The following is a 16,116-nucleotide window of genomic DNA, read 5'->3' as shown; positions in this document are numbered from 1 at the left end:
AAACATCGAAGAGTAAACGTTGTTGTTATACCCATTTTGCCTCCACTAAAACATCTACACCTCTGTAGTGCACAGGTTTGTGGGAAAAGAAGTGCATACTACAGTTTTATGTAAAGACAACATGTATTTGGAAAATAATCCTTCAGCTGCAGAACTTTTCTTGTACTCAGATAATCTAATGATTTTGTTCATAAACTAAAACAGGTAGATACAAGTTGAAACATTGGTAAATCTCAAATTCCCTCTTCTCTTGTACATCCTCAACAGCAATTCTGCACCCATTGTGGTTTTTTTTCTGAGAGTCATAGTCATAGAGATGTACAGCAGAGGAACAGAGCTTTCGGTCCAACTCGTCCATGCCGACCGAATATCCTAAACTAATCTAGTTCCATTTGCCAGCACATGGCTCATATCCCTCTAAACTGTTCCTATTCATATCACCATCCAGATGTCTTTTAAATGCTGTAATTGTATAAGCCTCCACCACTTCGTCTGGCAGCTCATAATTACATAGCAACTTGACAATGCACTTCGCACTCCTACTTCTATTAAATCAGAAGTTCCAAAACAGTAAACATAATTCTGGCAGGCACTAATGAGTACAACCAGGGCACCTTAATGTGGATCAAATAAAAGTTCAAACTGCAGCCACCAATAACAAAATTGAAGGCTTCAAAATAATAGTTGTATGTTTTGCATGCAACTATTTTGTGTTAGTAACTTATAACTACAATCACACAAAATTATTGAAGTTACTTGAAAAGCCTCGTGTTATCAGTACTGTAAACGTGTAAGTTGTTTTGAATTACTGATCAGGGCTGGTTTTTTACTTTGTATACTTATGAAAAAATTATGCAAACAGTTCTGCAGCATTGAAATATCCTCTTTTTTATAGAATCAAACATCAATTAGGAAATACTTACAGTAAATATTAATGATGGCAAGGGAGTAAAACGTGTTGGGTGAATCATAGACAGAAGGCTGGGCAAGTGACCTTCTCGCGATCCCACAAAGAATAATCTGCAATAAGTAAAAGGAACTATTAAACTTTAAAAAAAAGCTATAAAAGGGAAAGCAAACATTTATTGATATTAATCCTGGGAAATGCCATTTGCGTTCTCTTTTTGTACCTCCCAGCTGTCATCCATCTTGGTTAGATTCCATACTTAACTATCTGGTGATAGCCATTGTTAATGATTTTGCTTCATCTTGCGCAGATATCTCTGACGTGTCCCAAGGATCTATCCTTAGCCCTTGTTACTTATCACTTACATGTTACCCTCAAAAGCACTGCATGAATTTACAATTTCATTTTCCATGTACACATTGACAGTATCTCAACACCACCTTTATCAACTGACTCTTGCGCTCTTTCCACATTGTCAAATTGCTTGTGCTACCTCCTGTACTGAAAGAACAAACTTATCCTCCAAACAAATTCCCGTAAGACTGAAGCCATTGTCCTCTGATATTGCCAAAAGCATCATTTCATAACTGTGACTCCACTTTTCTCGTTGTTGTGGTTCTGTTCGCCGAGCTGAGAATTTGTGTTGCAGACGTTTTGTCCCCTGTCTAGGTGAAATCCTCAGTGCTTGGGAGCCTCCTGTGAAGCGCTTCTGTGATGTTTCCTCCGGCATTTATAGTGGTTAATAGAACAGAACCACAACAACGAGCATCTGAGCTACAAATCTTCTCACAAACTTTGTCCACTTTTCTCTCTAGCAATTGCCTGAAGCTGAACCAAATGACTCACAATCTTGGCATCAAATTTAGCCCAAGCTGGGCTGCCAAGCACAATTCCATAAAATCAACAGGATTGTCTACTTCTGCTTTTCTAACATTATTTGACTCTGCTACTATTTTAGCTCATCTGTTCCCTATTCAGCTTTTTCAATCCCTGGACTTGCCGGTTCCAATACATTGCTGGCCAGCCTTAAATCCATGAACTTGCAGTCAAACCTGCTACACCATCCTATCCAATATTATTTTTTGTGTGTTTGGTAATTTGGTTACCAATGACACATCTCAGTTTTGAATCTTGCTTTTGCACTCAACCCCAACCCACATTTCCTATCTTTAGAATCTCCACTGAACCCACATCCCTTTGAGATGATGTCTAACTCTGGCCTCTTGAACAGCCTAAATTTATGGAGCCTGGCCAATAGCGGACATATCTTTCATTGCAAAAGTTCTGAACTTCTATTTCCAAAATTCTCCTCCATTCTCTCTCATATTCCGTCTTTAAGATCTCATTAAAACCAAGGCCTTTTACAATGCTTCTGGTTATCTACACTGATCGCTCATTGAATGACATGGTACCAAACTTTGATAAAAAAATATTTCCGTGAAGCACTTTGGGACTTCTTGGGGGATCCAATACAATCCATTTTCAGATTTACATCACTGGCATTTTCTAAAACACAATGCATGATGGGAAGATTCTTGTCATGTCTTTGGGGTTTTTCAACTGCCAGCCTAGAGAACTGTAAAGACATCTCCACTGCTATTCTTCAGGAAGGCCTGCCAAACCACAAGTCTACCAGGCAGTGCAAGGCCATAGCTGGAGCCTCCCTGGAATGTGTTCTCTCTGGGCACAAGTTTTATCTACTGGGACCAATCAGGGGCCAGCAGTTTTTGAATTCAGCAACGCCATGCTGGTGGGGACAATTGCTGGTAAAACAAGCTCCAGAGTCCCAGGATCACAGAGTACCTAGGCCACAAAAATGCTAGGGCTACAGGCTTGTACAGTGGGGATCTTAGGGCTTGAATTGGGTTGGTTTTCAGCAGCACACCCATCACCACTGCCCCTGAATATCCCAACTCTCAATTCCTTGATCAGGCAGTGAGTGCCTTTGATCGAGAGAAACCACACTGCACTCCCCTACTCCAGAGCAAGGCTGGATGCACAGTTTTAGTGGACATAGTTGTAAAGGCATTTAAATGGTCATTCATTGGCTAGTTATCAGCATCTACGAATGGTAGTGCAGATTTGCCAATCATGCGCTTTCCACCTGGAACTTAATTATGCAGAAAACAAAAGGGGGCAAGCTTTAAGAATGCCACTATTGCATCCCTAGTTAAATGCCCTTCCGACCTGCAAATCTGCCATCAGCAAGTGCAGAAGATACCATTCCATGTGTCAGCAGTATTTGAACAAATGTCACTTGACTTTTAAGTTTATCAATACATTATTGGTTAGTATATATGCAGATTTCCGGGTCATACATTTACTGGTTAAGTTTTCAGTTTGGCGCAATAAACAAAGAAACTGAACTGAATTTCCCAACTCTCTCAGTCATCTGCAGAAAATATTTCTCATAAAAGACCTTGTTCTAAGCTCACAGTTTAATGTAGTTTTGAAGGAGTACCATATTGCTAGAAGAGCATCTTTTAGATAAAATGTAAAATGAGTTACATGTGAATGCAAAAAGATAATCCTATGGTACGGTTTCAAAAAGAGAGAGAATGCCTAGCCATGTTCTGGCCAGAAGGACATATTTTCACTCTTAGCAAAGCAAAACAAATACACCACTGGTCATCCTTTGCAACTGATGTTCAAAAAGCATACTGTATACAAATATCTACAATATTACACTACAAAACAGTGACTACCATGTAAGGTTCTGTGAAGATCCTGCAGGTACAATGAGGCATTACACAAATGCATGCGCTTTCTTTCAAAGTGAAGGATGATTTTCTTTTTAAGATCATACCATCACGAAATAATTAATTTGTAATTTTGCTATTGCTGAGATGAAATAAGGAATGACACGATTTTAAAAATTCAATGATAAATTTCAAACATCAGCATGCAGCAATAGTCCACTCTTTCATGAACATAGTTGGGGCAGCACAGTGGTTCAGTAGTTAGCACTGCTGATTCACAGCACTAGGACTCAAGTTCAATTCCAGCCTCAGGTTGACCCTCTGTGTAGAATTTGCACATTCTCCCTGTGTCTGTGTGGGTTTGCTCTGGTTTCCTCCCACAGTCCAAAGATATGCAGGTTATGGTGGATTGGCCATGCTAAATTACCATAGTGTCCAGGGATGTGTAGATTAGCCATGGGAAATGCAGGGTTATAGCATAGGGGGGTGAGTCTGGGTGGGACGATCTTCAGAGAGTTGGTGTGAACTTAATAGGCCAAATGGCCTATTTCCATACTGTAGAGTTTCTACGATGCTACGTTAAAGACGTTTGAGAAATACTCAAAAGTAGAGAAAGCTTTTTTTAAACATATGTAGGAATAATATACCACAGTAATGAATCTGCGTGGACACATCTTACAGATAATGTTTGCAGATCTAAGTACGGTTTTTATTTAGCCACAATCACAACAGATTAGATGGACTGCCTGCCACAAGTTATCTTGTTACAGGAGAGGTGAAGAGGGTCATGTAATAAGGAAAAACAGTAATAGGGTGGACACAGTACAATTTGGCTTCCTTTTTAGTAGCTATTCCAAATGGATTATAGTACAGCTACCTCCACACTTAAATGCATCTTGATGTTATAATCAGTCTAGTCAAAAGCTTGTGCGTGGGCTGTTAATACAATGTTCATTGCATTTTGTGGTAAGCAGGCAGTGGGCATTAATTGGAGTTGCACTTGAAAACATTTAAGAAGACACTTACTACACAAACAAACAGTGGTCTGTGTGCGTTAGGAGCCTAAAACATCAAGTACTGTTGCTTGGGGAATGTGAAGGCACAAATTAAGAGAAGGAATTTGCATCAGTATGACACATTATCAAATCCTTAGAATGTCTTAGAAATTCCTTCACAATAAGTGGAGGAAAAATTAATTATTTTTGAAATGCATTGGTTTGATATATAGGAAAATACAGCAGCCAATTTGTTTCAGGATAGGTGGGCCAATGGTTTCCTTCTGTGCTGTAACAACTGTGTGAACAGAAAATGAATGACTTTTAATTTCATGGTGGTGTTTGAGGGAAGCAAGTTGACCTGGACAAATAAAAGTCGAGATTTTTATGTGCAGCTAAGCCAACAGGCAACTCTGATTAATATCTCATCCAATGCATTTCAAACATGCAGAGCTCCATGAGTAATACACTCAAGTGTGTGTTGGACTGGGAATTGGACCCACAAACTTTTGAATCAGAATGCTATCAGCAGTACTGATTCAGTGATCTGAACAGATAATTATGCAACTGACATGTCTACAGAAAAGCAAACTACTTTGAAAGTATAATCAATTAACACTTTGTCTGAGATTTCTTTCAAGGCATGTTCAATACCAGAAGAGAGCCAGAGTGGGATCAGTGGCAGCAGCCCTATTGGGGATGGAAAATGCATTGCTATACCAAAAGAGGAGTCAGCGGAATGATAGAGGCAAAACTGACCCCAGGAAGTAGGCAAGAGTTTCTGCAAAGGGTTAATCAAGGTAACTTTCTAGAACCAGAGGACAGGGAAAAGTATTATCCTTGTGCCCAGCTCCAAAAAAAAGTGTTCAAATGGACCTCCACTGCCAACCCACTGCCCTCCACTGCAGCCTCTGCTGCTCTCCTGAAGACAGTAATAACAATAGCAAAAATGAGACCCTGTGATCTTCCTTCCATGTTTACATGCAATGAGAAGCTCTAGGAACTTGCAGTTTGTTTTGCTCCAATCCATTCATGTAACAATATGTAATGAGGCTAAAATAGTTAAAAAGGACTTATGACTGTACATGTTCATTAGTTGTAATAACCACAAAAATAAAATAATATTTTAATCAGTTTACCTAGATGAAGTGAAGAGTGATCCATTGACAGAACCAAAACAAGAGAGTCCTACAAATACAGGGACAATCCAGGCCATCACTCCCAAGTGGATATTACCAAATTCCTTCATGACAAGAAAAAATAGTTTTAAAATAGAGATCAAATACAATGGCTTTAATCTGAGTTGTAAATATTTCAGCATAAAGTGCCAATGCAAAAAGAGATTAATTTATATTTTGTGTATCTGCAGAATCAAAATGTTTTCAGCTATATCTAGTTTTGAATGTTGGTTTATTTAAGCAACAGAATCCTATGGATACTGCAAATGAGGGAACAGTAGAAATAGTGTAACTATATAGCTGACAGAAAGAACCTGCCCTGCGTGCTTCAAACAACATTCTTTGAATTTCAGGATTTTGACCAAGTGACTGCAAAGGAATGTCAATATAAATCCAAGTCAGGCTTACGTGTGACTTTCAGCGCAACCTGTAGCTGGTGTCCCCATGCATCTGCTACTCTTGTTCTTTTATGTGGTCAAACTTGAGGGTTTGGAAGGGCTGTCGAAGGAGACTCGGTGTCTTATTTGAAGAATGATAGCGGGAAAGAACTGATTTACCTGAGCCCCTTCCCAAGTGATGTGGCTATAGGAAATGAACCTTCTTTACATCAGAATCTTGAAAGCAAATGTCAGGTACTTGAACAGAAACTCAGTTTTGAAGTCACATGCTGTGGTGTAAAATTCCAAGCAGTGGAATGTGGTGAAACGGTTAAAAATTATGTCCCAATACATGTGTGAATCTAACCGGAATGGAGGTGTTGCTTAGTCCCGTGTGAATCTTCTTATCTGTATGTAACCAGAATGGAATGTGTTTTTTAGCCTTGCTCTGCTGTTCACATGAATGTTTATATCTGGAAGGGAGTATATCAGCTGGAAAAGTCTCCAGTTCGGTGAGTCTGCTCCGGGGTTACGTTTAACCGCCGAGCGTGGGTTGTTGGCAACCGCTCTACGAGAACTGACGGCTCCCAGTTTTGGTAACATGTAGAGTGAGTATAAGCCAGACCCGTTGTAAGTACGAGACTGGTTGTGGGGACACTGCGGGGAATAAAACACTTATATTCTAGCAGACTCGCCTCTTGGCTGTTTGTTCTGTGTCAGACTACTTTCCTGCGAGCCTGGTCCTTGACCTTGAGAATTTTTTAAAACACATGCCCTATTGGATGCTTCCTATCTGTAAATTACACAATCCAATAAACTATCGGGATACCATTATTGTTGAGAACATGTAAAGGTTGTGTGCAGGTGATAAATATGCTGATTTACATACAAGTGCAAAGTACATAAAAGTACACTTGAAAAACAGATACACATTCAAGTCCTAAACTTCCAAGGTTTGAAACCTCACCAAAGATAATCACATTGCAACCACTATCAGAGCACTCCAATGTGGATTATCAAAGATAAAAGAAAGAAAGATACAAGTTCACATTGGGCAATATATGAATATCCACCATTACTTCAAGGCTTATATTTAATGGCTATACAATGCTGATGAAAACATGAAAATTTGCAGAAGCAGCAAGAATAACACTCATAGCTAAATACTTGTAGCAAGAAATGAAAAAACTATATATGAAAATATATCTCTGACTTGAATCCTGTTTAGTAGGAGTGCAACATTGCCTTGTTGCACTCATTTGTAACAACTTACCACAGCAACAGCTTCTGTGTTTAGCATTAACTCAGGAGACAGGGTAGTAAAATATGCCATATTGGTCAATACGTAAACAACTGTTACTATGGGCATGGAGATGATAATAGCACGAGGTAAATTCCTGAGGAACAAAAAAATGAAAATCATTTTGATCTTTTCAAAGCATACATAGTGTATTTATAATCTTAACAGCATAGTTGTGAAGCAGAGGCATAAGTTACTTCAATATCAATACATTATGGCAAATCAATGCACAAGACAGAGGTCCAATGCTTTAACATTCAAAAATTATATTAATAAGCAGCAGACAGACAGAAACACCAAGTACAGTGTTGAGCTCTTTGTTGAATAATTGTTGTTCTATTTAAGCTTTGAGGTAACTGCCTTTTATTAAAAAGCTGCAAAATCAATGATCATTTTTGTCATTATGGTTATTCAATCTATTTGCAGGCTAAGTAGGCTAAAAATCAATTAACAGGGTGAGGTACAATGAGAACCTTTATAGAATCAGAGTGTGAAAGTAGGCCATTTGGCCCTTCAAGTCCATCCTGATCCTCCCTTCCAGATCCACCACCCTCCTACTCTAATCCTGCATTTCCCATGGCTAATTCACCTAGCCTGAACTCTATGGGAAATTTAGCATGGCCAATCCAACTAACATGCACATCGTTGATCTGTGGGAAGAAACCAGAGAAGCAGGATGAAAAATATATAGACACGGGAAAGTGTGCAAATGCCGCACAGTCAGACAATCACCCTAGGCTAGAATCAAATTCAGGTCCCTGGCTCTGTGAAGCAGCAGTGCTAATCACTGTGCCACCGTGCCGCCCAATGATCTTATAGTGTCAGATTTCCAAGGACAATTAAATCAAAGTTGTACTTGGCTTTTTAAAGTAAGGAAACTGTATATAAACAAAGAAGTTGCATTAAACCTAAACATCTTGGTTTATGACTCACCTGGAGCATTGTCTGCAATAATAGACACATTGTAAAAACAATCACAAAATCTTGCCAAGTGCACCAAACAAGTTTAACTGATTAATAGCAGAAATTAGGCACTCATGTTACATGAGGAACTATTGAGAAACTGAGATTGTTCTATTAAGTAAAAGAGAAATGCACAACCATTCGTTTTCATGGAGGACTGTTAACTAGAATAATCAAACTTCATAGGAACCTCTAAAAACAATTGGAAAGATATTTCATGATAACATTTTTAACATTTATGGGAAAAGACTGGGTTTGATTAGCTCATTCAAAGAACTGGAAGAGGCATGATGGTCCAAATGGTTTTATTCTGTATTTTAAGAGTTTGATTTTTCAATGAAAGTTCTCAGACAGACTCTCTGGTTTACTCTTAACCAAATTGTAATTCCACTTATATTTCCAATACTGAATTCAATTTAATTCAATACCTCATTTAATATCAGAGTTCCATTGGTTTCCTGCCTATTGATTTAGGTTAAAATTGTCTCCATTTAAAAAGTCTACAAACTTTGCTCACCTACTTAAATGAGGCCACACAATCTTCATGTTCAAAACAAGGACATGTTTTATGAAATCAAAAAATATTATTTCAAACTAATTTCACCTGATCTGCACATCTTTGGATTGTGGGAGGAAACCAGAGCACCCAGAGGAAACCCACGCAGACACATGGAGAATGTGCAAACTCCGCACAGACAGTTGCCTGAGGCGGGAATCAAACCCAGGTCCCTGGTGCTAACCACTGAGCCACTCTGCCGCCCAAATTTGCTTTCTGATTTGCTTTCTGTAAAATGCTGACATTGTGGACTATAAAACTTGCTTGGCACTTCCTTGAGAATGCTTCAATATAATTGGCTGCTTCATGTGGCTGGATGACATCAATGTTGCTGATGCGAGAATGAAAATAACTTCAGGAAAGTGAAATCCAGAACATGAAAATCACTGGATGTATAGGGGCAACCTTCTTTGAGTCTGTGGCGATATTGTTTCATGCTGACTGCAAATTCCAGGAAAATGTTACCTAAATCCTAAACCAGTTTCTAAATTAATTATGAGCTTTATAAGGGATGTAATTAAGTTTGGTGCCAGTCAGTTTGTTCAAAAGATCAATCTTCTCAAGGACGAGGTATGGTCAGGTCCAATCTTTGCTTGAAAACCTGAAGCACTAATGTTTCCAATACTACAAATAACTGATAAATACAGGTCACACTCGTGAGGTGCCAACTTATTTCCATTCATTTTTTGGACTCATATATGAATCAATCAGGGCATGAATTCAAAATCTGAGAGAACTGAGAACTGTAATTTTAATATGATTATCTGGACTCCAAACTCAAGATAGCCAAACATACCATTGTAACATCCAAATAAAATAAAGAACTGCAGGTGCTAGAAATCTCAAACAAAAACAGAAATTACTGGAGAAACTCAGCAGGTCTGGCAGCATTTGTGAAGAGAAGGCAAAATTAACGTTTTGAGTTCAGTAACCCTTCTTTAGACGATGCTGCCAGACATGTTGGGTTTCTCCAATAACTTTGGTTTTTGTTCCCATTGCTACATGGTTCTTCAGACTCAAAATATTAAAGCTGGGATCAGTTACATATTGTCAGTTCAGAGGTTAATTTTGTTTCATTTCCGCTCATGATTTGACTCAGACCTTCTTGACAGGACTATGAAACAACTGTCTCACACTAATCTCAGAATAAGGGACAAACCATTTAGAATTGATCTAGGAGGAATTTCATTATTCAGATTGGAAACCTCCGCTCCAGACAGCTGTGGAGATTCATTCATTGACTATGTTTAGCAATCAAAGGATACAGGCCTGAATTATTTTAATTGACAGGATGTGGGCTTCACTGGCAAGGCAACTGTCCATCCCAAGTTGCCCAGAGGGCAGTTAAGAGTCAATCAAATTGCTATGGGCCTGGAGTCACATGTAGGCCAGACCAGGTAAAGATGGCATTTTCCTATCCTAGAGGACATTAAGTGAATGATCTATACTTGTTCCTATTTCTTATGTTCAGTACAGATTGTTCTACTATAATGCGCATTTCCTCCATGTGAATTCACTGTAATGCAATTGAGAATTGGGGATGCTATTTGCAAAGTGCAAACTTTAAAACAAGTGTTGGCTGTAACCTTATTACATCAGCAACACATTAAGCACTGTTTCTAAAGGGCAATGTTTCTATAACATAGGGTTGCACAAGAATGCAATCATCGCACTAAAATGCAGTCAGTTCTTCTATAAAGTCCTGCAAATTGACTACCTGGCAACGGGTACCTCTTCAGCTTCATCTAAGATCTAATGCAGCTGAAGGTGTACTTGATATTAACTCAAAAATGTTGCTGTACTCACTTAAAAGGTTCAATCATTTCTTCTGTGACAAAATTCAAGTAATTCCTATAAATGAAAGAAATGTTGCATTAAAATCCAATAAACTATAATGCTGACAAACCAAAATCAAATCAAAGTTATTGCATAACATGGTAGATTTTATAACTTTACAGTCCCAATGCTACTCAAAATGCATCTTCCAAAACTCCAACCAGGTTTTTAAGTTTAACACTGCATTTAGAGATTTTCTGAGCTGGTCTTCCTGAAAACTGCCATTGGAAGCAAGATGAGAACACAATGACAGTTGAGAGAGAAGATTACTGCTATTGAAAATACTGCAATCAAACACTCAGTACTCAGCTGTTTTTTTTAAACCTAATAGTAAAAATGATTTTGTTCATGTCATTATTGCTAAGAGTTTCCTCTTCAGAACAGGGAGGTTTTCTGAATCGTATCAGGATGGGTGAAACATTTGCAGCTGTATATCAACTGACAGACAACATGGAGCATGTTCAATAGCAGCAGCCTGCTATTGACAGAACTGCAGCGAGACATGAGATAGTAGAACAACAGATGGACGCAGCTCACAGGAGGCAATATGCTTGGCATAGGATGTACTAGCTGAGGCTGTTTCCTTAATATGTCAAGAGTAACAATGTTTCAGGAGGCTCAGGGTGTTATGTGAGATGGTAGCAGCCATTTATATTCAAAATTTTGCTCCCAACTGGACATGCTTTAACTCTGGCAATCAAAGCAAGCACTGCCACAGCTTCTTTGCCTTTAGATGAAGCCAGGGTTTTATCAGAGACACTTCTAGGATATTCCTAACGATGGCCCACAGATACAAATGTTGGCCTGGGAACTGTGTGAAGTTTGCCTGTAATGACACCAGTCAGAATGAGTGAATGTTCAGATATGCATCATTGATTGGCTGACGTGCAGGGGATCATTAATTTGCACTCACATTGCAATCGATGAATTTGCAATTCAGCCAGAAGAACTCTTTTATAAAAATCTGGTCATAAAATGTAGGCTGTTCTGGCCATACCTAGCTTTTTTGCCCATCCCCAAATTGTCATTCAGAAAGTGGTGGCCAACTGCCTTCATACACTTCTGCATATGTAAGGTATAGGTGCTCTCACAGTGCTATTTGGAGGGGATTTCTGGATTTTAACCCAGTGATAGCAAAGGAATAATGATAATAGCTCCCAGTCAGGGAGGTGTATGGCTTTGTAACTTGTACTTGTAAATTTGCAAAGGTTTCCACTCAGTCAATGTCTTGATGGTGTTTAATCACAAAAATAGATTTCTGTGATAATGCATAATATTCCAGGGGAGTTGCCATGCTGCTTATCATGTGGTGATACGCTCCCTAAATATTTTAAAGTTGAAAACAGACTTAAGGTGTAGCTGTGAGGTCAATTCAAATTTACCTTATGACACACGTTACTGACCAATGAAGAATGACTATGCTACAATAAATGCCACATGACCACTAGATGTTTGTTGGTCAAGACACTGATAGTTCAGATGAATGATGTATCTAGAGCTACCCTTCCATTTGTAGCAGTCAGCATCTGCAGAATGGTTATGGTGTGCTATCCTCTGTGTAATAATGAGCATAATACTGCACAGGAATAAAGTTTAATCCTCAGATTATCAGCAAGTAAATTTTGAGAAAAATGAAGAATAGCAGGAATTAGGTGAAGAAGACAATGCAACACCAGGGATTGTCTGCATTCAAATTCAGTTGGTTACCAAGTGCAATACGCATCCTTCCTGCAATCCCATCCCTCGCATCAATGACACAGTGATCCTGCAAACAATCAACCACACCTTGTAAATCCCCTCATTGTTCTCCATCAATGCATATCTTCCCATTTGTTCCAATAGGGTTGGAGCCTACTGAAAGCTATTTACTTGCACTAATGTCTTCAGAAATCAAGCAGGATACAATCCCATATGTCTGTGATGTTAAGGCTTGTTGAGTCATCTTAAGTGAATTGGCCAGCTACATCGTACCATTTGCTTTTGCTTTAGTCCTTAATTGTGTCTATTCATTTGTCTATCTTTGTGTGAGTGGGGGAGCTAGAATCAAAGAAGATTGGGTTTATATGACAGACATTAATTAGATTACCTGGTTGCTTAACTTTGCTCTGCTAAAGCTACTGTACTGTTAATAATTTGTGAAATCTTTTGTGTAAGCTACAGATGTGGCATCTGATGTCAGTTATTTACAAGTCTGGTACTGGCATTTCAAAAGGTCTGGTTAGAAGTCTGGTACTGGCATTTCAAAAGGTCTGGTTAGAAATGATTGGAACAATTTTGAGGCTCATTACTTTACTATGTTGCAAAGGCAACAAAGGGATAGGGAGGCTGATTTGACAAAGTGCTCTCTTCCTCTGTTTTAACAGGAAAAAAATAATTTTACACTTTTCATGTTGATTGGATGTTTCAAAGAACGTTAAAGCCAACTCTGTGAAATGCAGCCACTGTTATAGCAAAGAAGGTGGTTAACTAGTACTCAGCAATCTCCCAGCATGATAATGACCAATCAGCTTTTAGTGATGTTGTCTGAGAATAAATACGGCCAGGATACCAGGGATAGTTTCTCTGCTCTTCTTCAAAATAGTGCCATGGGATGTTTCCCATTCACACAGGCAGACTGGGCCTCAGTTTATAGTCTCACCTAACAATGATGAGATTTCCAACAATGTATTGCTCCCTTCGTACTGCAATCAGCTTTCAGCTTGATTTTTGTGTTAAAGTCCTGGAGTAAGACTTGAACCCATAGTCTTGTGATTTACAGTAGTAAATTAGTGATATAAAGATGTGCATAGAAAGAGAAGGATTTATAAGAATGTAGGAATATTGTGACAGTTAAGTTTGACAAGAGGATGTGGCAATGCACAGAGCGGAATGTAGCAGCTGTTCCCACTTCTGCTGAGCTAATAAAAGGTCATTAAAGCATTGCCTTTGAATCAGGAACATGACACACTGTTACTGCTGATGATCGGTTACGTTTTCGTAACACTTTCAATTCCAAACTCCAACTTTGGAATGGATTTTCAAATACTGGAGTTGAGATTGCAACAGATGGATCCACAACGCGCTTAAAAATATGCAAATCCAAACCCAGAAGTGACATGATAATAACTGATTGTATTAAAATGACACTAAAGGATGCAGCAAACTTATTTCCAAATTTTTCATACAATACTGGAACTAATGAATGGTCATCAACGGAAACACGAACTTCCTACTTGTTTCTTCATAAATGTTGCTGAGTATTTTTTTAAACATTTCCTGCTTTTATTTCAGGTTTCTGTTATCAAACTGAAATTCTGTTTTGAGATTAGATTACTTACAGTGTGGAAACAGGCCCTTCGGCCCAACAAGTCCACACCGACCCACAGAAGCACAACCCACCCGGACCCATTCCCCTACATTTACCCCTTCACCTAACAGTACAGGCAATTTAGCATGGCCAATTCACCTAACATGCACATTTTTGGACTGTGGGAGGAAACCGGAGCACCCGGAGGAGACCCACGCAGACACGGGGAGAATGTGCAAACTCCACACAGTCAGTCGTCTGAGGCGGGAATTGAACCCGGATCTCTGGCGCTGTGAGTTTTTTATTCTTACCTTTTCTGCCAAGTTCCTTCGTATGTAACACACCACCATAATTTAGATATATATTACTATATTATTATATTTATATTTTTATATATATTACTATTCCTTCACCTTTGCTGAATCAGTGGTTAGAATCTGGATGTTTTCAAACTTAGTCCAAAAACAGCAGAGTTTACTGGGGGGAAACAAAGATAAACAAGCCAGGCAGATCTTTTGGAAATTATGCAGCTGACTGGCTGCTAGAGGGTTTTCTGGCCGAATTGGGATCTGGGACAAGGAAGTGAAGGAGTGACCAATTAGAAGCCGAGCTCCCATGGCAGATCTATGGGACCAGGGACCATTAATGCGCAAAGTTGTTGTTTGTTGGGTAAGGGGAGCGTTGCTGGGTCACAAGGAGAGTGCCTCAGGGCAGGGGCTGCGTGAGATAAGTGACCAGTCCAGCTCCTTGACCATGAACAGCTTAGTGCAGATCAAGAGACTCCCACCATAAACTGACATCCTTCCAACACTGGTTTACCAATGGGGGAGACTCACTATTTTTTGTCTTGCCTTCAGCTGCAATAAGGGGTTATTCAGCAGTCATTAATTTACAAATTAATTAATTAACCGGCAGAAGGGTAGCAAAGTTGAGCTTGGGTCTTCCCCTCGAGAATTTGATTCCAGTTAGGGAAGGAAGTTGCTGGGATTGTAGACTTTGACCACCTACTTAGTTAAATTCACATCCCACTTCTAAACCCATCCCCTCAAATCCTAGATGATTTCTTCCAGTGATTTGGATTCTACGTCTAACATCAATGCAGAGCTTTCAAGATACAAAATGCTGCTGGAGAAGGGAAAGTTCCTTAGAGGGATGAGCAATGTAGGTGACCTTGCAAAAACCACAAATGTCCCAACATTGAATAATTCTCACAATTAAAGAGCTTTCAAAACCAGGTGTGCACATCAGACCAGAAACATGAGCAAGACTTGTTTGATTTTGGAAGAAATCTCCAGTCAGATCCACTGATTTCTCTGCCCGAACTCATGACGATATGTACTCCTAGCTTATGAAACTGCATACCAGAGCTTATTAAACGTACCCATACAATACAGGCTGAAACTTAGAGAAGTAGAGATTTTAAGCTGATAAGATGGTTAAGTTTGATAAAAAAAACCCAAAGAAATAACCACCAGACCAAAATCATGTGAATATTTTCAAAGATTGAATGATTTAAAAAAATTCTATGCTTTCTCTCTCCAAAGTTGAAACTTTATTGCTGGAACAGCACAGCAGGTCAGGCAGCATCCAGGGAACAGGAGATTCGACGTTTCGGGCACAGGCCCTTCTTCAGGAATGAGCAGAGAGTGTTCAGCAGGAGAAGATAAAAGGTAGGAAGGAGGGACTTGGAGGAGGGGCGTTGGAAATGTGATAGGTGGAAAGAGGTCAAGGTGAGGGTGATAGGTCGGAGTAGGATGGAGGCGGAGAGGTCAACAAGAAGACTGCAGGTCAGGAAGGCGGTGCCGGGCTGGAGGGATTCAGCTGAGACAAGGTGGGGGGAGGGGGGATGAAGAAACTGGTGAAGTCCAAGTTCATCCCCTGCGGTTGGAGGGTTCCCAGTCGGAAGATAAGACGCTCCTCCTCCGACCGTCGGGTTGTTGTGGTTTGGCGGTGGATGAGTCCAATGACCTGCATATCCTCGGTGGAGTGGGAGGGGGAGTCGAAATGCTGTGCTACAGG

At 39.5% G+C, this 16,116-nt stretch overlaps 1 protein-coding gene across 1 annotated transcript in view; it reads right to left on the bottom strand.

The window, feature by feature from the left end:
• The window catches only part of slc7a5 (solute carrier family 7 member 5), a 31,756-nt gene that overhangs the window by 13,554 nt on the left and 2,086 nt on the right, over nt 1-16,116 (bottom strand). The window contains exons 3-6 of the mRNA XM_043707522.1: nt 10,782-10,826; nt 7,430-7,553; nt 5,741-5,844; nt 924-1,020 (exon numbers count right to left, since the gene is read on the bottom strand). Of these exons, the coding sequence (XP_043563457.1) occupies nt 924-1,020; nt 5,741-5,844; nt 7,430-7,553; nt 10,782-10,826 (370 nt within the window). The remainder of the gene's footprint in view (nt 1-923; nt 1,021-5,740; nt 5,845-7,429; nt 7,554-10,781; nt 10,827-16,116) is intronic.

The sequence above is a fragment of the Chiloscyllium plagiosum genome, chromosome 17, assembly GCF_004010195.1.
Source record: "Chiloscyllium plagiosum isolate BGI_BamShark_2017 chromosome 17, ASM401019v2, whole genome shotgun sequence".
NCBI classification, from domain to species: domain Eukaryota; kingdom Metazoa; phylum Chordata; class Chondrichthyes; order Orectolobiformes; family Hemiscylliidae; genus Chiloscyllium; species Chiloscyllium plagiosum.
This window is presented reverse-complemented; position numbering and strand designations above follow the sequence as displayed.